The sequence below is a fragment of the Antechinus flavipes genome, chromosome 1, assembly GCF_016432865.1.
Source record: "Antechinus flavipes isolate AdamAnt ecotype Samford, QLD, Australia chromosome 1, AdamAnt_v2, whole genome shotgun sequence".
In the NCBI taxonomy this organism is placed as follows: Eukaryota; Metazoa; Chordata; class Mammalia; order Dasyuromorphia; family Dasyuridae; genus Antechinus; species Antechinus flavipes.
In genome coordinates this window covers 601,017,385-601,043,122 of record NC_067398.1, presented here as the reverse complement: position 1 = coordinate 601,043,122, position 25,738 = coordinate 601,017,385, and the positions used below count along the sequence as shown (strand labels likewise).

Genomic DNA, 25,738 nt, shown 5'->3' with positions numbered 1-25,738 from the left:
TGAGATTTGAAACTGGGTAGTATAAAAATTCCTCTGGCAAAAAGAGGTTGTGAGTAGAAAAAGTTTAAGAAGCTTTGCTCCAGGCAATTGTCTGGGAATATAAATTGTAGAGAATCTGCCAAAGCTGCCAACTTTAATTGGTAGGGAAAGTGCCCTCATTCAGAAATTCCATATATTATTCAAATCATTGGTCTAGTTCCTATCCTTATTGTATTATATGTCACTGTAAGGGTATCTAGAAGCTCTTGCCTTTAATGAGTTTACATTCTACTGGTGATGAATGATGTGTGCACAGAAAAGTAAAAATGAAGCATAAAAATATAAAGCACAGGTCATTTCCAGGAAGTGTTCTAGCAATTAGGATAAGGAGAGATTCAGAAAAGCATCCTTTAGAAGGTGGGTCCACTGCATTTTGAAGAATGCTAATTACTTCTATGTGATAGAGGTCTTGGGAGAATGCTTTCCAATTATTAGAGACAGACAGCTTAGCCAAAGGTATCACTGTGTCTTTAGGTGATGGAATTTCATATATAGCAAAATAGCAAGTAGGCCAATTTGGCTGAAATAGAGGGAATATAAAGGTTGCGTAATGTGCCATAAAACTGGAAAATTATGAACAGTTTTAAAAGCCAAGTGTACAATATTATTAGGGTAAGAAAGTTATCAATATTTCAATGGATTATATGACCTTTGAAGTATCTAAGGCAGAGGTTCTCCCAGGTACTAGAGAAGTAATTGAATATAATTTTTAGTATTTACTTTTCTTCACTACCCATTTACTTCACTTGTGAGATGCCACTTGTTTTCCCTAAAAATACCTCCAGAATATTTATTTTTCCTTTATTAATTGTTCGACGACACTTTTGAGAAATAATTTTACAATAAGGAACTAAATTTTATGTCTATACCTCCATCTACTATTTTTTTTACATATAGATTTAAAAACATCCTACTTTGTGCAGAATACTTTGCTCACCTTAGAAACGCAAGAAAACTCATTGTCTAGAAGACACAGTTGCATTATTGTCCTGTTACATTTTCAGTAAAGTAATAGGCAGAAGGCACAGATAATATCCTCTTCTTGTAAAACAAAACAAAACAAAAAGACAAGATTTTAGGTGCATTCAATACAAAAAAAAAAAAAATGGAAAAAAAGTTAAAATACTCTGCTGAGCTAGAAGTATTTCCAAGTCCTTTTAACAAGCTATGGGTTTCTACTTCATCCCAAGACACAAACCACTCTCAGCAAGAGGGATGACCAAAATATAGTTTTTTCCTCTAAAGAAGAATTTGATGGATAATGGGAGTCAGAAGCTGCCTAGAAACAAAAGCCAGAAAATTCTCCATCTGAGAAATGGATACTGGTTCAAAGTAGATGTTCAATCAATTATGAGCTGATGGAAATGAAAAGAATTGCCTACCCCGAAATGAGTTTAACATGTCCCATGTTAGGAGTGATCTTAGGAGTGATCTACCTGCCTAAAATTTAGTTTGCCTGAGTGTATCTGCCTGCCATGTTGTGGGGGCAGGGTAAAGTTATTATCCTATTGCTTCTTCATTCTGTTTCCTGCCTCTTTTCTTTTGCTCAACTTGCATTGCTACTCCAGTCAGTTATCTATTCTATTTGTACCTTCTTTATTTGCTAACTGTACTGTGATAAAAGATTTTGTCAGATAAAGATAATCTGGCTTTTGTTGTATTCTGTATGTTTTTTGTGAAGCAATGAATCATGTAAGGGATGAAACATGGAACCTGTGACCAGCTGCCTTAGTTGAACATCATTACAGCAGCCTAAGATATATTCTGCATTATTAGCAATATTTTAAATTATGTTCTGTATATTTTAATATTTAGTTGTGTGACTTTGGATGAGTCATTTTGGTCTTAGTTTTCTCATCTATAAAATGAGCTAGAGAAGGAAGTGCCAAACCATTCCAGTGTCTTTGGTCAAAAAAAAACAAAAACAAAAAAACACAATGGGGTATGAAGAAACAGACATTACTGAAAAACAACTAAGCAACAACAACAACAACATTCTAATTTTGTGAAATATATCTATATATTATTTAAATGATCATTGGTTAATGGAAATTAACCAGTAGTTAAATTGATCAGCATCTTCTATCCTTAAAACTTTCTACATATATGGAAATATATCAGAAAGATATCTAGTGCTATAGTAAAGCACTGGTCTCAATTAGGAAGACATGAGTTCAAATTTGTTTGCACAAATGCTTACTATGTGTATAATTCAGTCAAATAGTTTAACCTCTATTTGCCTCAGTTTCCTCAAGTATTAAATGGGCATAATAATAGTATCTACCTCAAAGACTTATTGTAAAGATCAACTGAGAGAGTTCTAAAAAATGTTTATCACAGTATCTGATAAATGTTATACAAAGTTTAGATATTGTATATATTAATTATTATATTGTATTTTCTTCCCTCTATAAGTATAAAACTTATTAAGAGTTTATTAAAATGCATTATGGGAATTTAATTACAATTATTTTAGTTTATGTATAGTAAATTTTGTATTCTACCTATTTAATCTTGAAATAGACCTCCTGATCATTTAATAGAAATGTTTCATATCTATATAAATCACATCATGAATGAAAGTTTGTAATATTTAAAAAGCATATTTTTATAGCCCTCCCATATAAGATATAAAATAAAGACTAGCTTCTGCAGAGCTCAGTATTATTACAAAGCTTATCTTCTAATTTTACACTAGGTATAGTTTTAGGATAAGGCACAGAATTTTATAATTCTTTCTTCAAGGATTTTTTGGAGTCCTGAGGCTATGCTGTTGAGTAATTACTGCACCACAGAAGTTTTTCACTCAATTCAACAATAAAAGTCTGAACAAGTAGTCCATAATGCAATTTACATTCTTAGTAATTAAACTAATAAAATCTACATAAATTCATCTTGAATTTCAAGTAATTCTAAAATATGGTGCTTTGTTTATTTTTAGGGTATTTTACAGCTCCTTTGGGTAATTTTTAGTAATTATTTAGTCATTAACTTTTTGTGAGAGCTTCTCTAATTGCTGTGTTACATACACTCTTATCAATTTGTTTTATAGCTGTTCAATGTGGTAACCCAGGGACTACTGCCAATGGGAAAGTGTTCCGTATAGATGGTACAACATTCTCCAGTTCAGTCATTTATTCTTGCATGGAGGGATACATACTTTCTGGATCATCAGTGAGGCAGTGTATAGCCAATGGAACATGGTCTGGATCCTTACCCAACTGTACAAGTAAGTTGAATTTTCAGTAACTTATTTGCAGATCTGTTATTAATAATTTAGGGGAAATGCTTTGATCATTTCTTATCACATAATAGTATGTTTATAAAGAGAAGTATATTCATGATTTAAAAGGTTTTAAAAATGGAAAATACCCCACTTGTGTTTCAGTGTTCAAAGTACCCCATTTGTGTTTCAATATTTTTTTCCTCACAAAAATGTTTATATTAATACCCAAAATTTAAAGAACTGAATCACTTCTTGAAAATTTCTTGAAAATAATTTTTTTGAAATTATTAAGTGCCACTTGTTGTTCAGCTCCAATGTTCAGGACACAATGCTAGAAGATATGTGGATATCAGTATGAATAAGGCATGGTCCCTGATTTCAATAAGCTTATAATATAAAATATAAAGATACCAAATAAAATAACTATGTGATAAATTGACAACAGTAAATTTTTAATAAATACTTTGTTCATATAAGCCATGAAGAAGATGTTACAATAAGACTAAGTTAATAAAGTTTTGGGAAAGTAAATCACTTCAACAATCACTTATTAAGCACCTACAAAGTGTCAAACATTCTGCTTATTGCTGGGAATGCAAAGTCAAAAACATTCTTACCTCTCAAGGATATCATTGTCTAATTGAAAAGAAAACTCTAAAGCTATATTCCTATGACTTATGAAGATAACTTTTTAGAGCCATCATTCCTTTCCCACTGTGCCACTTAACAATTCACAATTTTATTATAAAACCAGTTTACAAAATCTACCATTACAGAGTTATTAACTGATTGAGTTAGTACACAAAAAGATCTTCTAATTCACAGTTTTGTTCTGTGTACTTAATGTTCTGCTGATCTTCAGAGAACAAAGTACAGTTATTCCTACAGAACTTCAAAAATTCTAGTCACAGATACTTCAATTCAGATAAATAAGGTATTAATATATCAAGTACATAGAAAGTTCTTATTTCAGAGAGCTCAAGAAGAGTGAGGATTGAGAAAACAATTAAAAGATTATATAGTAACTTCAGAGAAAATAATTTCATTTGAATAATGAGTTTGGAAGCTGGATTACAAAGATTTAAGGAAAGAGTGGGAGGAAAGGAAGTAGAGACATCTATTTTAGATGGCCTCTCCTTTAGGTAGATGTTGATCTAGATTATTCCTGTGGTACTTTGCAAGTGATTTCCTATAAGCACAGATATAACCATGTTATGAGCCTACTAAAAGAGTTCCAGTGTTTTCCTATTTTCTAAAGCCCTTCACAATCTAATCTCAGTGTAACACATTACTCTCCTTCCTATTCTCTACAATTCACCCAAATTGGTCTTCTCTTTGTTCCACATTTAAAGCACTCCATTTCCTATATCCAAGCCTCTGAACCTGCAGTCTCCCATGCGTAGAACTAATCAACAAACATTTATTAAAGAACTAGTCCATAACAGGAATTTTGTTCTGCAGACCTTGATCAAAAACAAATATTTCTGAGATTGCTTTAGTAAAATCAGTGCTGTTTTGGTTATCAAAGAACATCAATTTGAATATTAATTGTATTTCTTAATCATGTGTGACTTTGTTCATTTAACATCTCTGGGTCTCAATTACTCATTCTTAACTCTACCAAAAAGAATTCCCCACTCGTACAATTAAAGCATTACCTTTTACATAAACCCTTTTCTAATCACCTCTAATTTTTAGCACACTTTCTTCCAAATCAACTTGTATTTATTTTTATTGATTCTTGAGTATATAGGGTGCTTAGGGAGGACTAGCACTTCTGGTGTAAGGGTTTGATCAGTCCCTTTTGGGGCTGCTTATCCACTTTTGCTGTCCATTTGGCACTCATCTCTTACCTGTGATTTCAAGAAGCTGTATCATATGCAGCAGTCATATGCCAGTTAAAATCATCTTGCTTGATGGGCCAAACCAGCTTGTGGGTCAACAGTAGACTTCAAACTCATTGGTGAGTTAGAGGGTTGTCTATTGTAAACATGTGATGACTTAGAGTAGACAATAAAAAACAATTTGGTCCAGGGGTCAAGAAGATGGCTGAAACAGATCCTTTGAAAAACTTAAAGCATGGTCAGACACAAAAGACATCAAGACCATCCATTGCATCCCAAGAAATGGACAGTCATCTTGTCTTTCATGTTGCCACAAGACTTACATGACTTTGGAAGAGAGCATAAAATTGACAGGTTTGTGCAACTCTGCTTTACTTCACACTCAAGTCAAGGTATCACTCCATGATATTACTGATCCTCTTGATAAACAAAGAACTAACGATGTTATGTGCATATTATCTTCCAGTAACAAACTATAAAATTCTTGAGAGTTGGATATGTTTCATTCTTGCCTTTCTGTACCCAGCACTTGACATAGTGCTTATAACAGAGCAAAAAGTTAATAAAAACTGTTTTATTGATCTCTGAGATTCTGCAATTGCTTTAAATGTTATTTCTGAGGTATCCTTAAAGCACTTTTTTATTTCTATTTTTTTTTCCTTACTTTCATCTTGATAGACTTCTGTCTGTCAAGTATTTTTTTTTTCCTATCTCTTTTTTTCTGGCAACTTCTGGGTACGAATAATCTATACAGTGTAATCAAAAATAAAAGATTCAAGAACTTTTCCAGTCAGCAAAACCATTTCATAGGAATGTAGGCAATTGATTTATGGAATCTCAGACACCAGTTGTGTGTTTTTTTTTTTTATTTAATCCAATTTTATTCTGCAAATAGAAATGTGTCAATGTTGGAAAATAAATGAACAGTATTATTTCTGTGCCTGTTCTACTTTGGCATAGCTTTACAAAATAGATTTAGAAATTATCTCTTTTCTCATCAATAATCATAAGGAAAAATCATCAACCATACAAAATTTTAATTAAAAAGAAGTTATAAGTAAGTACTGTACTCAGTGGTGTGGTTTCAGCAGACTGTGTTGAGGGCTGGGGGAAATACCAAGTAGGGAGACTATACTGCATACAATTTTTTTAACTAAAAAGATAGTTCAAAATCTTAATTCCTCATAATTTACACTGATTAGAAAAGGACAAAAGGAATTTTTTCTTGTATCATTTTAGTGGTAAATTAATGATGAAACAATTTAATTTCAAAACTGTAATGTACACATGTATCTAAAGTCTGTATGATGCCTTAATCCTAAAATTTGTTGAATTTAAATATAGTTTATGTTAGACATCTATTTCTTGTTATCTTGTGAATGATTCATGAAAAGATCTCAACAATAGTTGCTGAGTCAGAAGATCCAAATTAAAATCCCAGTTTTGACTTTTACTTGCTATGTGACTAGTAAAATCACTCAATGTTCCAAATTCCATTGTTAAAAAGAGAAGGCTAATATTAGCAATTAATTATATAGGACTAACATAATAGTTTGCAGATTATTTTATGTATATTTTCTCTTTCAATTAAGTGACATGGACAGAGTCACACAGTTAATTAAGTATCAGCAACTAGATTTAAACTGTCACTACTCGAATGTATCATCTAGATGTCTTTTCTGTCTTGTTGTGTCATGTATGCAAAATAAATTATGCAATATAAATTTGAACTATTAGTTCAAAGAAATAATATGATGAATAAATAAATGCATGTTCTACATGCTTTCTCTCATGAGAAAGCAAATAAATATGCCTTCGTTTTGAAAGAAACATAAATTTGACTTCTTTGCACAGATCAGTTTAATTTCATAAAAACATGTATTCTCTCTACTTCATTAAAAATATTATTTGTGGGTCAGCTAGGTGACATAGTGGATAGAGCACCAGCCCTGAAGTCAGAAAGACCTAAGTTCAAATTTGAACTCAGACACTTACACTTTGTAGCTGTGTGACCCTGGGCAAGTCACTTAACCCCAACTCTGCCTAAGGGGGGGGAGTTATTTGTCCTATTTTATCCTTTTAAATTTTAATTTATGATAAAATGATTACACACGAAACTGCAAATCTGTTATGTACTATAATGTCTGAGCTAGCTCTCTGGAGAGGCTCAGGATCAGTCAAAGTTCTTAGTCTTTAGGAGAAGATGTGAAGAAGGCAAACAAGCTGCCACACGGCTCATGAATCCTGGACTCTCGAGTTTGGAGCCTGAAGTCTTGTCTCCTCAGCGTACTGTGGCAGAGAGACTCTTATCTCTCTTCCTTAGCCTTCCAATGCTTGCTTACAATTATCTCACCACCACACATATAGCAAGTGCCAATCATGAGGAGAGGTATCACATTCCCATATCATCTAAGTATATGCTTATAGAACCATTATCTCACATTGAGTAAGTAATTAGTCTGAAATGCTCCACTGTCTTGGATTCAAGTACACCTTTTCAGAGTTCCAACTCTCTACATCTCCAGCTTTCTTTTGTTTTAGAACACAGGTGATTGTGATCACACTCTCCCTGACTTTTCAGGAAAGGGGATGAAAACACCAAAAAGGAGTTAATAATGCCCTCCATCCTGACTTCTCAGGAAGGGAGTTGAAAACACCAAAAAGGAGGTGATCATATCCTTTCTGACTTCTCAGGAAGGGAGATAAAAAATACCAAAGGGAAATGGGGAATCAAACAAGATATTGTTAGTGGGTTTCGGGGCTGAAGGGTCTTATTAGAAACAGGTATATATAAATGTATCAGCATGGGAGATATTACACAAGCACATAGCAATACAGCACACTCTAGCATTGATGACTCTCCCCACAGCCGGTGCAGGCTCAGTATAGTGTAACAAACATGAATTGTACATGCAAGTAGTGATATAACAAACAATATGAACCAACATGGTATTGTAAAATATTTCCAGAAGTCCTAGAAGGAAGGTGTAGAAATAACAATCATATCTCTTTCAGCAAGCAAGAGATAGTCCCAAATCAATCTATTGTCCATTGCTTCACATGTCAGGGCATCCAATGATTCCTGCAGATTTTAAAATCCTGCAACAGTCTTATTATGTCTCATGGGAATCCAATGATCCCTGAAGGTTTTCAAGTCCTGCATCAGTGTCATTAACAATTTGATGTCCATGAGTCAATTGCCATAACTGCCATGCTCTTTCAATGGTGGGCACAGTCAGAAATGGAGTCACCCAGTTTTTCATGGATCTTCTCCTTTGTTTCAAGGGTCCTCTCTGTCACTCTCCAATGAACAAGGTGAAAATGGCTCGTTGGCACCCATCTTATTCCTTTTTCACCTGTAGAGATACAAGCAAATCCTCTTCCCCAAGCAGTTAACCTATCTGGTTCCTTCCATTTACCACTTTCTGGATCTCTCCACATTGCCTGGCTATTATCTAAAGTGTCCAGCTCACACTGGACACTGCCCTTCCAGTATGTAATAAAACCCGTCTGCCAGAGCCAGAGCATCCTTCTCAAAAATCAAGAAGTTAATTACATAAAGACCTAAATTTAGAAGTTCTCTAGGATTACCTGTGGCTCCCTTTTTCTTTTGTTTTTGGGGAGCATCTTGATGTTTCTGTTTCTCCTCTCTTCTACTGCCTGTCCTTGAGGATTAAAAGGTATGCCAGTGGTGTGTAAAATCTGATACTATACACAAAAGAGAACAAAATGTTTAGAAATATATGCAAGTCCATTATCTGTGTTTATCGTTTGTGGCACACTCATGATTGCAAAAACTTGTACAACGAATTCAGTGACCACTAGGGCTGTTTCTTACTGCTGGTATTGCAAAAGTAAATCCTGAAAAGGTGTCTACCACAACATGGATAAAATACAGATGACAAAAAGATTTATAATGGGTCACATACATTTGCCAAATTTCATTGGGTCTCAAACCATGAGGGTTCTTCCCTGGAGGCAGTGTAAGAGCATGAAAAGGAAGGCAAACTGCACAGGCTTTTACTATACAACTAGTTTCCCCTTTTGTTACCCCAAATTGCAAACATAAAGTTCAAGCAGCCTGATACTATTTAGAATGAGATTCCTGGGCTGCCTGAAATAAAGGAGTATTGGCTAACATGGTTAGAAGTCTATCTGCCTTTGAATTTCCATCAAAAATAAGACCTGGAAGTCCACTATGTGAGTGGACATGGAAGATATAAATCTTACCTGGATGCTTTCTCATTTGCTCTTGAAGTTCCTTAAAGAGCTGATATATATTAGAGGCTACAAATTTTATTTGGGCTGTGGCAATTCTTTGTACCACACCTACTTAATAGGCCAAATCAGATATTATATTTAAATCTTCTGGATAATACATAAGAGCTAGTATGATTGCATTCAATTCATTCTTCTGAGTGGACTGAAAAGGAGTTCTGAGTACTCTCTTTATAGTTAAGTCATAAGAGTATATAGCACAAATATTATGTTTGGATGCATCTGTAAAGATAGTTGGTCCTTTAGGAGGAACCTTAGAAACCTTTTCTTCAAGAATCCAATGCCAATTATGTAATAGTCTGGTTATCTTTAGTGGAAACCCATGTGTAAAATTTGGAATTGTGGCCAATAAAATTTGCCACTCTGGGATGGTTTTATAGCATACATTAATTTGTGCATTGGTATAAAAAGTGTATATCTTGTCAGGTCTTATCCCAGATAATTGTATTACTTGTTTAAGGGCCTTCAATAAAATTCTACTCACAAGCATTGAGTAAGAAGTAAGGCTTTGTTCTGATTGTTCTGGAAGGTTCATTCAGTCTATCATACTGTCTCCTTGATGAAGGAGTCCTATGGGTGCCTCTTATGTAGCAAAAACTGATATTTCCAAGGGTTTTTGAGTGACTCTTCCAACCACATTGCATAAAGCCAGTTCAACATCTCTTAAAGCTTCTTGAGCTTCTTTTGTAAGCTGGCATGGTGAGTTTAAAGCACTGTCTCCCCTTAAAATGTCATGTAATGGTTGTAATTGATAGGTAGTCAAGCCTAACACTGGACATATCCATTAGATATCTCCTATCAATTTCTGAAAGTCATTTAAAGTGTTTAGCTTCTCTGTTCTTAAGGAAAGTTTTTGTACTATGAGTACTTTAGGATTTACTTCAATGTACAACTTCTCATTCTTTTTAAACATGTAATAAAGTTGTCTTACAATTTCTTTTTTTTCCCCTTTTCCCCCCTCCCCTTTAGCTGTTCTAGAGATGGCTCCATTAGATGAAGATGTGTGTGTAAGCGTGTGTGTGTGTGTGTGTGTGTGTGTGTGTAAAATTACTCTATAGATATTTCTATTCATTTCTTTCTCTAGATGCAGTTGTGATTAACTTGGGTATTTATAATAGTCAAAATGATTTAGTCATTCAAAGTTGTTCTAAAACAATATTACTGTTATTGTATACAAAGTTTTCTTGGTTATGCTCATTTCACTCTTTATTATTTAATGCAAATCTCACCATGTTTTTTTTTTTCATATAATCAACAAGCTTATCATTTCTTATGGCATTGTAATATTTCATCATAACACATACCACACTATGGTATTCGTCAAATGACAGGCATCACTGCAATTTCCAATTATTTGCTACCACAAAAAGAACTGCTATAAATGTTTTCTTTTCTTTTTTTTTCCTAATAATTCTTGGAAATAGATCTAGTAGTGGTATTTCTGGGTCAAAGACCATAACCAGTTTAATAATTCTTTAGGCATAATTCCAGATTGTGCTCCAAAACTGTTGGATCAGTTCATAATTCCACCAATAGTAATTTAGTATCCCAATTTTTCCACATCCCCTTCAACATTTGTTGCTTTCTCTTTCAATCATTGTAACCAATCTGATAAGCATAAAATCATATTCAAACTTGCATTTCTCTAATCAATAATGCTTTAAACTATTTTTATATGATGAGATAATTTTGATTTCTTCATTGGAAAACTGCTTGTTCATATCCTTTAATATCCTTATCAATTGAAAAATGATTATATTCTTATGGATTTCATGAAGTTCTTTATATAGTTAAGATGAGATGTTTCCCGAGAAAATAGCTATAAAATTTTATCTTCAAATATTTGTTTTTATCTATAAGCTATCTTATGTCCTTTTAAATATTGGCAAAGTAGAAATCTTTTTTAAATAGTAATAATGATTATGAACCATTATCTAGTCTGCAATAATACATTTGACATGAAACAGTAGTTATTTGGCCCCTTCTTAAAGGTAGGGAAAAAAGTGGCTCAAAATATCTAGTCCCCAAGTCAAATAAATGATCTGCATAATTGTAAGAATCTTCTCTGAAGAATGTAGATGAAATTCTTTTCAAATTGTTAGTAACATGATATAATATTTGTATCATATTTTCAGGTTTATACATTCTTTTACATTATTTCATACATTACCTCACTTGATCCTCATAAAGATGTGATATATATATGGAGAATAAGAATTTTCTTTATGGGACTGTAGAATAATAAAACTAGAACTAGTGGGAACCTCAGAGGTAATTTAATACCAAGTCCCTTATTTTATAGAAGAAGAGACTAAGGCTAAAAGAGATTGAATCATCTGGTAAAAGTTAGATCTCTAATAGATGACCGATCAACTAAGACTCAACTCTCTGCTTTGGACTCTAGTCTCAGAGCTCTTTCAAGTATATCTGATCTTTTTTTGGAAATATTTTAGTGAGTTTGACATTTAACTGACCCAAAGTCATAGCAGCAAGTATTCTCTTGAATTTATAGCCTATGAAACCTATGCTTTTCAGATCTTCAGATATAGGCAGAGAATTGATGATGATAATCAGTGTTTGAGTAATGAGGAGTTTTCAGTATGAGACTTAAATGGGTATGTAGTTATAATGAACATGTTTCCAATTTTTTATCTTAGTTAATTATGATGTCTATCATATGTTTCCAACACCACTCCAAAAAATAGATGACCATATTAACCATCTGTTCTCTGATTTTAATTCTTACAGTTATCAGTTGTGGGGATCCAGGTATACCTGCCAATGGAATGAGATATGGAGATGATTATGTAGTTGGACAAAATGTTACTTATATGTGCCAGCCAGGCTATACAATGGAACTGAATGGCTCCAGAATTCGGACTTGTACTACTAATGGCACATGGAGTGGGACAATGCCAACTTGTAAAGGTATGATCTGTTTCTTTATATCTGTAATTGATGTTTGTCATATTTCCTCATATGCTTATACAAGTACATTTAAAAGTATATAAAACTTTTATGATTATCTTTTCTTTTGATTTTTCTTGGCAAAAAGTAATTTTTTTACTAAGAGAAAATTGATATTTTTCTTGTCATATAAAAGTTTTATTTTGAATGTCTTTTCAAAAAAATCCATATAATTATATGGCCTAGTGAAAGATGACTGCAATTATTTACTTTGATTGAGGGAACTTATTATAATTCTTAACAAAGAACTTCAGTCTATTAGTTCTAATTTCAATTTAATTTGATAACTTTAATTTGCTGACAATTGGAATGAATTGCTAAAGATATGGAAAGTACAAAGTCTCTATCTGATCTAAGAACTAATGTGTATTAGACTTAAGATTTCCCATAGAAGTGATGAAGAACTTTCTGCTTTAAAATTATATATGTGTGTTTATATTTGTATATACATATGATGGCTGAGGAGATAATTTCTCTGATGCCATGGCTTAAAAGCTTTATCTTTTAATTTTTAATATTTGAGGAAAGCTTTCAAGTCATTTTGTCATTTTTGAATATGAATTATTGCATTGAATAAGTATAGGATATTATCAGTTACTCAAATTATTTCTCAAATCATTAGGATTTTGTTCATTTTTGTCATTATTTTTGGTATGATAAAATCTAGAGTCATTCATTTGTCTAAAGGATCATGAACTGACAGCTAATTAGCTAGATGACAATGAGGTATTTAATGTATTTATTCTTTTTTCTCTGTATTCATTTTGGCTCAAAATCTTATCTATAACATTCAATGAAAATTTGAATTCTATTGATAAAATAACTTATAGTTGAACAGATTTTTAAAAATTTACTTTTTCTTCTTTTGTAATAAGAGAAACAAAAAATGTTTATCATGGTAACCAATGTTTTCTCATTTTATTTTAAAGAGATTCCATCTCTTTTTTTTTTCCCTACTCTCATTTATTCTTTTCTCTCTCCTCTTTATTGTCCACATCTTGTTAGTTAAATAGGATTAAGGTGATCCATGATCAGTTGTTAAAAACTTCAAATGGCAAAAAGAAAAGAAACAAGGGGAGAAAAGAATTTGTGGGGAAGGGTTCATAATCCATAACATTAATTTTACTCATAAGTATTGCTAAAGAAACTTAGGTATTTTGGTAAAATGCATAATCTCTCTTACTTCAGGGGGTAAAATAAGAAAAAAAAATATCTCAGAGTTACTTCTAAATTCTGGGCTTTTTGCTTGACCGAAGAATACTTGCAGTATATTTATTTAAGAAATATTTCTCTAATATAGCTAAAGGTTATTGTAAAAATAATTTTAGATAAAGCTAATCATTTATCTGATATATTAAAATTTATAGAAGTTCTCTCTGTTTTTCATTCACTAGATGTTAGGCAGCCTGCTTTTTTGTAAGAGAAGCCCTGATAAACACACTATTATAATGCTAAGAAATAGTTGCAATCCCAAAGAAGAAATATTATCAGGGGAATAAAATATGTTACCACCATATTGTCCTCCAAAAAGGTTAAATGAGCACATATGGCTCTTCCCCAGATATTTTATACCCAAGATATTTACAGCAGCTGTGTCTAATTGCTTTTAATGTAATTACAGCTGTTACCTGCACAACTCCTCCCCAGATCTCTAATGGAAGATTGGAAGGAACAAATTTTGACTGGGGATTTAGTATTAGCTACATCTGTTCTCCAGGCTATGAACTATCCTTTCCTGCTGTTTTGACCTGTGTAGGGAATGGAACCTGGAGTGGGGAAGTGCCACAATGCTTACGTAAGTATTTTTTCATGTTTAAAAAAAACTGACCATTTTCTAGGTTAAAAAAAATTGGTGATTTCTAGTTTATAAAAAAGTTGTTATTTTTATCTTTTTTTTTTGATCCTACTAATCTGAAAATAGAATGTGGACATAATTCAGTGATAATGTATATAAAAATAGAGGTACCCTTCCCAAAAAGCAACTTAAATGCTTTTAGCTGACCTCTTTCTACCAAACTGTGAAATTATAGACTAAAATGTGTTTTCGATATGTAAAAATAACTTATATCCTTTAAAAAACACTTTTCACAAGGACAGAAATGTGCTTAAAAGTTAATATCAAGCAAAAGATTGAAATCTGCTGAAAGATTATACTTGACTCATAACACCTTAACTTAGAAAAATAATACAAATAATTTATCGCTAAAAGTTGCTTTAAAAATAAATCCTTGCCAATTTTCCTTTCATTTTTTCATATCATATCTTGTTCTTATTTTTATCATTTGTTATGATAATGACAACAGTGATAGATTTTAAATTGTTGCATATTTTATAAAGTTTATGAATCTGACTTCTTTAATATAGAGATTTATGTATATAGAATGTACAGTTTTTCTTTTAAAGATGTTACTTATTTTACTTACATGAAAGTATCATTATGCATCACTTAGAATAAAACATTTTTCTTTTTAAAAATAGAATATGAATTATGATAGCAATGTTGCTCTTTATGACAGTATACTTTTAATATTCAATTTAGAAGAACCTTAACTGATGTGCATTCATTGATGTTTTAGGTGCATGCCCTATTTTATAACTATTGAGATTGCTTCATTATACTATAAGTTTAACATTATGCAAGGAAGTAGAAAGTGAAGGCACATGAGAAATCAAATTATTAGTTCACCAGGATTTTAATGTAGTGGATTCCCTGTAGGTAAAGGATATTCTTCAGATATGATGTCAAATGACAGTGACTTTTCTTATATTAGGAATAAATAAGTCAAGTGAAATTAACCAATGTTTATTTTTAAATTTTATTTTACTTTAAAAAAAAGAAAGAAAAAGCAGAAAAGGAATAGACAACAAAATGAAACAAAACAAAAGAGAACATTGTCAATTGCCAAAGAGAACATTAGGGAGGATTCAAAATATATAAAAACAAATATCAGTTCAAGAAAATGTATATGTTAGTAGAAGAAATTATATTAATAAATGTCAATCTTTTCTTTACTTCCTTGTAAATTGTTCTTTTGTTCTCTGCTGAGCACTTTTTACTTTTTTTTTCTTTTTCCCCCTTTCATCCATCCCCACCCCAAGCAGGCTAAAATTAAGAAAGGCTAAAATTTGTATATTTATACAAAAACATACATAAATAGATACATATGCATATACCCACATACCTCCTACCCCCCCACACACATCTTTTCTGTGTCTGATCACCCTTTGCTTTAATTCCGCTCCTAACTTGCCTTACTATTACTTAACTTTCCCTCATCCATGGACCCTACCTTATCTTCCCCCATACCCTTTGATTCCCTGTCCACCCATGCCTCCCCCTTATTTCTTTATAGATTTTGGAAAATATTATATCCTTCATAGTATATATGTAGTGTTACTATTTAACCCATTCCCAATGTGAGTAGGTTATCAGAACTATGAGCCTCTCTTAAAGGGGGAGCCCCTCTAATGCCTCTATGTCTATTTTTTCTGTGTACCTTGTTTGTATAATATAATTGCTAATTTTTACCTTAACTCTGCTACAATCTTTCTTTTGAGCTGTCCTATTGTTGATGTCAGTTTTAAACATATGCAATGCATTTCCCATGTTAAAGGAAAAAAAAAAAGTTAACTAATTTGTCTATGTTGAATTCCTTGAAAGTAATCTTTGATATTGGCTCTTAATGTGTTAAATTATCTATCAACTTTGGGTTTGGTTGATAGAAAATCCTAAAAATTTGCAAGTTCATTGAATATCCATTTTTTTCTAATTCAATATTATAGATAATTTTCCTAGATAATGATTTTTTAGCTGCAGGCCTAGTTCTTTTGATTATCAGTAGATATTATTCCATGATCTGCAGTCTTTTATTATGGCTGCTGATAAATCCTATACAATTCTAATTTGTAGCTCCAGAATATTTGAATTTTTTTTTTATTCTTGTTTCTTACAAAATTTTCTCTTTGATCTGGAGGTTTCAAAATTTGTCAATAACATTACAAAGTGATTGCCACAAAGGATCTGGTTGAGTTAGTGATCAGTGGATTTTTTTCTGTTTCTACTTTCCTCTCATGGTCTATCATTCCAGGATGATTTTTTTTTCATTATTTATTTTTTATTTTTTTGCAATATTTTGGTCACAACTTTCAAGCAGTCCAATTATTCTTATATTTTCTCTTCTTGATTTATTCTCCAAATCTGTCATTTTTTTATAAGATGTTTCACATTCTATTTTTTTTCATCCTTTATAGTCTGATTTGTTATTCCTTGTTCTCTCATAGCTTCCCTGGCTTCCCTTTGCCCTATCCTAATTTTTAAAGAGTTATTTTCATCTTTCAGAGTCTCTCCTTTTCTAGATAGTTAACTTTTTTTCATAATCTTGTTTTTCATGGATGCTTTTTTTTTATTTTGTTTTTCCTCAATGGTTCTCATTTGATCTTTAAGTTCTTTTTGGAGTTCTATAAATTCCCTCAGGACAGGGAGCAATTTCACATTAGTCTTTAGGGTAGAAGCTTTTTTTTTTTTTTTTTGTTTCACTTACACAGAAGATAAAATGTCTTCCCTGTTCCTGGTAGTAAGTTTTCTAAGGTGAAGTTCTTCTTTGCTGGTTCATTTTTTTTTTTTTTTAAATAAGAGGTATTAATGTAAGTACCTCTAATCCAGTGGAAGGGAGGGTGTCTCTGTCTTTACTTCAGCTCCTCCCTCTGACTAGGAACTCTAAACCAAGAGCTTCTCCTTCCAACAAGTGCCTTGAAGCCAGCAGCATCCCTGTCTTACTGCCTCTGCATTTATCAGTGTGCTGGTTCCTTCTCTTCCATATGTCCCTGCAGCATGATGAGCCTGGAATTCCTAACATCTAAAGTTGCCTCAGTCTTCCTGGACTCAGACCTAGACTTCACCAAAAGTCCAGGAGGTGAAAGTTTCTGTGGTTCTAATTGAGGTTCCAGCCATATCCAACTATCTGCCTGTTTTCCCAGTATTTCCAATGTTTCTGGGACTAGCCCAAGGTATTTGTACTTCATAGGGGTTAATGCTGTCCCCCAATCTTCAGATATTCTCAGGTCATTTTTCAATTCTTTTTGGGTGGTATCAGGATGACCCCTGTTCTATCCCAAGTCTTCTTGATTTTTCACCAGTCTATGTTCATTCTGAGGCACAAATTTGTTCTATTTGTGGAGAAAGTCATGAAAGCTTGAAATTTACCAAACTACTTTGCCATCTTCCCAGAATCCTCCCCCACCAATGTTTACTGTTTTGTATTTGTCAGATACTGAGCTAAACACTGAATACAAAGAAAACCAAAAACTGACCCCTATTTTCAAGAAACATATCATCTAATAGTGGAGACAAACACTGAAAGACCTATACACAAACAAGGCAGGTACAGTTTAACTTAGAAGTAATATCAGAGGGAAGGCTAACAAGTGTTAGTGAAACAGGGTTCTTATAGATGAATGAATTTCATGTGAGATTTCAGAAATGTCAAAGAAGTCAGGAATCAAAGGAGAGAATTCTAGTCATTGGAGATGAGGAGTAAAAATGCCCACAGTTGGGAGATGAAGAATTATGAGAAAGGAACACCGGATGATGTCAGAATGCCATTGGAATATAGAGTTCAATAGTAAAAGTCAAATGAAAGTAGAGACTTTCATTCAGAGAGGACAGGCAGGTTAGGAAGAAAAATTTATAGAAAATTCAATAGAGAATATGTTTCAAATATATGTGTATATAAATGTGTTCATAATATATATATATATATACTCACACATACGCATGTACAAACATATGTGTATATGCACATACATGCATGTACATACATGCACACACATATAGATTTCTAGATATAATTATATACATATCCCAAAAAATTTAGTGCAAAGTTTAGGCATAATCTTAATAAATCATATGCATACATGAATATATACCTATACATATATACATATACATTACAGTTTCATGTATTTTAAATTCAAATTTAAACATATTATATTTACATTTTAGGGAATTACTATTTTATCCTGGAAGTAATAGGAAGACATCAATGCTTATTGATGTGGGTGGGGTATGTGACACACTCAGACCTTTGCTTTAGGAAGATCAATGGAAGGGAAGGAAGAACAGGGGAAACAGAGATGGAGGAAGGGAGGGGGGAAAGAGACAAACATACAGTGACATACAGAGAGAGAATGAGAGAGAGAGAGAATGAGAGAGAGAGAGAGAGAAGGAAGGAGGGAGGGAGGGAGAGAAACACAGGAAAAAGAAAAGAAGGAGGAGGAGGAATATGGAAAGTTCCTGTTAGAATTAAAAGAAACATAATAATGAAGGAACCTTATCCTAGCAATATCAAGACAACCTCTTCTCTTCTTTAATTGTATTTTATTTGTGAAAGAAAAAAAAAAGTTTTATAAAGCTAAATGGAGCCAAAATTGATGGGGGAATTACTAAGGAAGCAGGCTATGAAAGAGGCATTGCTGATTTGAAATATGTAAAATTGTATTTGGGAATCAGCCAGAGGTATAAGGATGCCACATAGAGAATTAATGACATCTGAACAAAGAATAAAGCAATATAGCGTAGTGAAAAAAAAAATACTAGAAAAGGAATAAAGGGAGCAAATTATAATTCTAACTCTGAAACTACCTAATAGGGTAGAATAGATAGGTGAGGCAGTGGACAAAATGCTGGGCCTGAGAGTCAGAAAGGCTCATCTTCTTGCATTCAAATTTTATATTGTTTATTAGTTATATGACTCTGGGTAAGTCACTTTACCCTGTGTGCCTTAGTTTCATCACCTGTAAAATCAGCTGGAAAAGGATATGACAAACCATAACAGTATCTTTGCCCAAAATAAATCCCAAATGTGGAGTCATGAAGAATTGGATATGACTAAAATGATTGAGTAACACAAGCATTCATTAAGTACCTGCTGTGTGTCAGGTACTATAATAAATGCTGGGAACAAAAAGAAAAGCAGAGCATGGTCTTTGTTATTAAAGAGCTTACATTCTAATGAGGGAGACAACATGCTAACAACCATGTGCATAAAAATATATATACAACATGAATAAAAGGGGATTTTAGATTGAAGGGACTGGAAAAGCTATCTTAATTTCTAACTGTTCTCATTTTCTTTATGTATCGAATGAGATGGCTGAAAGGGATGATTTTGATAGCTTTCTAAATTTAATCATATTATTAATTCTAAAAAAATACCAGACTTTTAATTTAATGTGGCTCTAACCTATGTCAGATTTCTTTCATGGGTAATAAAAAAGAGAAAAGGCCAAAAACATCAAGTCAAAGTCCTTACTTTTACAGTTAAGGAAGTTGAAGCCTAGAGAGGTACAGTTACTTCCCTAAGATCATACAGCAACTATGGTTATTAATGAAGAGAAGCACGATTTTTTCCTGGCTGTAAGCTACAGCTTTTACACCATTCTACTGGAGAGGATAATAAAGAAATCCAGATTTCTAATTTTTGAACATAATTCAGTCAAAAGAAGCATTCTTTTCTAGGGATATTTACATCTTTATGGGGCAAGAAATACTAAGAAACACTAGCATGCATATATTTAATTTTTGCTAACCTCTTCAATAAAACTAAAAAAATTAGAATCATGATAGTCATTTGAAATAGTTGAATATATAGTTACATGACATGTGATATGTGTTCTTGTAACCATGATATCTATATCCTTTTCCACATAGATATATGCATACATGTAAATAAATAAGAAAGCAGTTACTAAACTGAAAGAAAATTATTGTTGAATATTTAATATTTTCTTTGATATTTATCTTATTAATTATATGAAAGTTATTAAATAATAATTTTCTAGTTATTCATTTTTAGTCAGCTGGGTCATTCGGATAATAGATTTGGACTTCAGAGTCAGGAAATCAAATTCAAATCCAGCCTCAGGCACTTATAAGTTGTATGATCCTGAGCAAATGACTTATATTCTGCTTGTCTCAGTTTCCTCAACTTTAAAATGGGGATAATAATACCACCTGTATCATAAGGCTGTTGTGAGAATAAAATTAAATAATATTTGTAAAATGTTGTTAAACCTTTTTTAAATTATATTAGCAAGTTTATTAAAATGTAAATAAATCATTTTGTCATGTTTTATTATTTTTTTTCTCATAGCAAAATTTTGTGGCGACCCTGGAATTCCTGCACAAGGGAAAAGAGAAGGCAAAAGCTTCATCTACCAGTCAGAAGTCTCCTTTAGTTGTAATACCCCTTTTATTTTAGTGGGATCAAGCACCAGAATATGCCAAGCTGATGGAACTTGGAGTGGTTCATCACCACATTGCATAGGTAAAGAATAATACTCAATCATCAGTACTCAATCATTTTGAAATTACTATATGCTTAAAATATAGGTATATTTGGGAGAGGTTGTTAGAGAGACTGTAGATTAGCATAAATTGAGGAAAAAAATTAATGGGAAGAAATAACCCTAGAATACTATGAATTGGTATTGTGAGAAGATTGATATATTTTTCAAATTATTTTGCCAGAAAAAAAAAATACTGGAAATAATCTTATTAATAGATTGCATAATAAGAAGACACACCTAAGTGTTTGGAATGTTGGATTACAGATATTCAGAAATTTTCATGTTTTTGTTCTAAATAAGATTAAACAATATGGAAAAGGAACAAAATTTATATGTAACCAGAGTCTCTTTGATTAATCACCCAGGTGCTGTTAGGTTTATTTATTTGTTTGTTTCTCTCAATAAACCATCTTAGAAAATTCTATACCCCACAGCAAATATAACTTTGCCCAAAGTGTCAGCAAATTCAGGTCAAATCCCAAAGGACATTCTCAATCTTAGGTATTAGTTTCTAGAAAAAAAAAATTTGGCTTCTGTAGTGAAGAAGTGATCTCCTCTAATAGTAAATATAATTCTTATCAATCTGACTCCCTAAATGAACTTTTTCTAAATAAAAAAAATTTCTTCTTTTTCTTTAGTAATAATTAGCTAGCAGATATTAATGTCAAAATGGAATATAATTTCAATGGTTTTTGACCATCAATTTCATTTCTAAGTTCTAAGTTGGAGAATCCTGTGTCAAAAAAATTATGGATAAAGTTTCTGTTGATTTTATTACACTAGAAAATAAAAAGAAAACAGAACAATATACCTTTCTACACATAAGCATTGTGTGTTTATAACTTATCCTTCTCTTAACCCAAAGGCACAGAAGATCATGTATATTTCTGGGAATTATTATTCTTAGTTTCACTTTTCTATATTGTCCTCAAAACAATTGGCACTGTCTAATAAAAAAAATAGGACCTAGTTATAACACCTCATGTGTTTATTTGCCAATTAAAAATCTTCAAAAAAATACCTTAGTAAGCCATATTTGACTGAAAAAGAAAATACTTATTGTTGGCATTGTAGTAACAATTCCATACCCCTCTCTTAAAACTCTGAAGAGCCTCAAAATATATACTTATGTAACCATCAGAAGATAATTATATTTAAATGGACCACTGGTTTCATTTTCTAATCTCTCAGAGCATTACATTTTTGTTTGATTTTAGTTTTACATAATCTATGAAATGTTATCGTGTTAATCATTCTTCCACTGGGTCCACTCAACCACAGTTAATTTAAAATTGAATTGAATGACAGATATAGATTTATTTTAAAATTCAGACATATAATTTGCTTTTAACTTTACTTCAGAGCCCACTCGCACATCATGTGAAAACCCTGGAGTACCACGTCATGGATCACAGAACAATACATTTGGATTTCAAGTGAGTATTTTAAATATCTATTTCAAAAAAATACAAACCTATTTAGAAAGTTTGCTTTTAAAGAAAATGCTTGATTTTTGACAAACCAAACCAAGTCACAAAATTGCTTTTATTTTGACATCTTTTTGCTGGGGAAATGATGTATCTATATTCTTTTATTTTTTTATGAAATCCTACTAGAATAAATTTTCAAAGATTATTTAATCCAGATGTTTGACACAAAGCAAGGACCTACTTTACCCATCTCAAGTTTATATGTAGTCTATCCTTAAAGATCTGATCATGTTAACTTACTAGCAATCTCTGTTACTTAATATTTGTCATTGATAGAAATGGCTTATTTGTCAGACTTCTTTTTTCCAGAGTAAAAAATTCTATTCTTTAAACTTGTTTTTGGAAACACACACACACACACACACACACACACACACACACACACACACACACACACTTTTTTTTTTCTTTCTCCTTACAGGATTTTGTCTGATTTCTACATATGTCTTAATATGTAAAGACAAAAATTGGTTACAATACCAGTTTATAACCTGGAAAATGAAAAGTCTAGCCAATTAGTTTTTCTCAGCTAAAGCTCAGACATATTAAACCTGTTATAGCCTCATTCACTGCAAGTTTTTCTTCTTTTTCAATAACTAAAGTAATTTGGTTTTGAATGTTCCCTTTGTCACTTATATGAATGCTTGTCAACAGTTTACACACCTAAAAATGTCAGACAGCAATTTATATAGATTTAGTTTAGCTTCAGGAGAGAAATTTTCTGCTCAAATAAGAATTAGGAGGAGTGTTAGTTTAGATATTCATAAGTTCAGCTTCACTGACTCTTAAATTCACAAAAAAAAAAAAAAAAAAAATCAGAGAGGCATACCCGGAAGTCATTTTAATTGCATTTCTTCCACTTAGACATACCTTTACAAACACAGAGAGGAATGCCTTATAATAGAAGTTGCAAAAAGGGAGAAGGAGATCTATGTAAGGATAAAAATGTTAAATGAAAAATGTCAGATAAGAAACAAAGATAACTAAAGAAAAATGGCGAAAACATCAGGTAACTAGACAGCTCAGGTAGCATGGAAGTCAATGGGTAGTAGAGACTAGAGATGAATAGATAGAAAAGGGTGTGATCTAAGAAAAATATAAATGGGAAGTTAGCCAGAATAGAGTTTTTTAAGACAATGAGTGAATGAAGACTTACTGTGGATATTCATAAAAGTAATAATGGATTGCTAGTTTGAGACATTCTCTTAGATGTTGTTTTTGATGTGAGAAATTTTTAACACAATTTGACCATAACCTATTATTACACACCATGTAGTTTATTTGTTATATAGAATACTTTAGCATGTTCAGTCATGTGTAGCAGATATTCTTGCTCTGTCTTTTTCCAATTTAACTTTTGGGTAGAGATTTAGCAGCGTTTCCATTTAAGGAATCTAAAGGGAGCCAAAATGCATACAGAATTCAAAAAAAGGAAATAACCAATTTACACATAGCCCAATTATAATCTGTGGCAGAGTTTTCCATAGCATTGCTATTTTGTATGAAATTCAATGTGAGCTTGAAGAACAGCCATTTTAAAAGGAAGCACTCATCAAAGGTGTCATATTGCTATTACTAAGAATAGTTTTTTTTTTTTATTTATCTACAGGTCACTCACAGCATGGACACTGATTTTGTAGCTTTGCCTCCTCCTCTCCCCAACTAATTCCAATATACTTGAATCCTGTTCAGGTGTTAAGAAAGGAGTAAGAGAGTGTCTCCATCTCTGTTTTATCAGTTTTCATAGAAGATTTCAGATTCACAGTTACTTAAAAGCATTTATCAGTTTATCTAAATTCCATGAAATGGATGGCTAGCCAAATGTATTGGACCTCATCCTACAAATGGATAAATCAAAACGGGGATTACATGATTTGCTTTAGTCACAAAGCCAGTCAGTGTCAGAGACTTGGACAGAATACATAGTAGGTTTCTTGATGCCCATGACTGTGGTCTGAAAATTTTATCAAAGAGGAACAAGTGGGATTGTTCGAGACAAATCTCAAGACAAACAAATGTTCAGGACAGAGGATAGCTATATAGTGAAATTAATAGAAAACTTGACAAAACATTTTTAAGTGCTATCAAAAGAGTTAACATTAATTAACATGGGCAAGATAATGACAATTAATATAGAAATGGATTTTTCATATTTCTTTATATATCCTTTAAACCATTTAACCCTTCTCAACTATAGGTCTGGCCTTATAAAAGTAAGAACAACAATAATTATATTATGTTTTACTCCGCCTTAATTGATAAAATCTATGACACTAAAAAGATTCAATAAGCATTCAATAAGAAATTTATTTTAATTCTTTTATTTGTAAACTACTTATTTCCAAAAGTTTTAGCAATGAATCAATCTTTTTAAATTTTAAGTATAGATAGAAATTACATCAACATTTGGCAAACTCTTACCATCCATACATTTAAAAGTGATATGATATAAAAGAGTTAAGAGTTAAGTGTCTCCAGACACTCAATATATATATATATATATATATATATATATTTTAATTTTGAAAATCAAATACATGAAATTACAAAGGAAACCAATTATGTTACTATATAATTGTCAAACTATTTTTTTAAATTCATAGACACAAAATTTTAAAACCTCTGCTTTAATGGAATAACCAGCATGACAAAATAACAGCCAAAAAAGTTATTTGCTACACCTTGCTACAAAATAAAAATAAAAATTCAATGTACGTTAAACTCTGTTAAAGACTAGATAGATGGATGCATGGGTAATTGGATAGCTACTCTGATTGTCAGGTGGGTATGATGCTTTATCATAATCAAAATTAATGAAGCATCTTTTAAAGAACAGCAAACTAAGTTGCTAAAAGAAGGAACAAAGGAAGGATTTAATAGATATTACCTATTAAATATATCTCTTTGGATATGTTCAGTTGTCAGTTGTTAAAATTCAGATTGTGACAATTAAAAAAAATAAATTAATGTGAGGATTCATTTCAATGGAATTAAAATTGTTTATGTAGTATATTGGTTGTTGTTCAAACCACCCAAGTGGGATCATGAAGAATAGCATGTGAATGAAATGACTGGGGAAAAAATAGACCAAATCTACAGGACAATCCTTCCAAGTAACTGAGGACAGCTCAGATAGATTTAGTTTTATGAAATAATCTGAATTACTCACATAATTTATTTTATTCTCTTAAATAGATCAATTATTCTCACTCTTATTCCATATACTTGGATAGCGTTTTGTTTTGTTTTCCCAAGTTAAAAATCCCCATCCAATTCAACTGATCCTTGTAGGAATAATCTCAAATTCAGTATTTTACAGTTCTTTCTTTTCAGGTTGTGATCCAACTTGTCAGTATCCTTCCTAAAATTAGATTGTCTGAACTAAAAGCTATGGTCGCTATGTAGTCTGCCCAGTATTGCTGCATATATATATCTACACGTCTCTTACCGCCCTCTAAGACCACATATTCCATAGGTTATCATATCATATTACACATACTTTTCAGATTATACACTCCTAATATTTTTTTCCTATGAACTGTTTGCTA

At 32.0% G+C, this 25,738-nt stretch overlaps 1 protein-coding gene across 1 annotated transcript in view; it reads left to right on the top strand.

Moving 5' to 3' along the window:
• The window catches only part of CSMD3 (CUB and Sushi multiple domains 3), an 88,491-nt gene that overhangs the window by 34,311 nt on the left and 28,442 nt on the right, over positions 1-25,738 (top strand). The window contains exons 2-6 of the mRNA XM_051971002.1: positions 3,092-3,268; positions 12,136-12,315; positions 13,976-14,149; positions 20,505-20,678; positions 22,063-22,136. Coding sequence (XP_051826962.1) covers positions 3,092-3,268; positions 12,136-12,315; positions 13,976-14,149; positions 20,505-20,678; positions 22,063-22,136 — 779 coding nt within the window. The remainder of the gene's footprint in view (positions 1-3,091; positions 3,269-12,135; positions 12,316-13,975; positions 14,150-20,504; positions 20,679-22,062; positions 22,137-25,738) is intronic.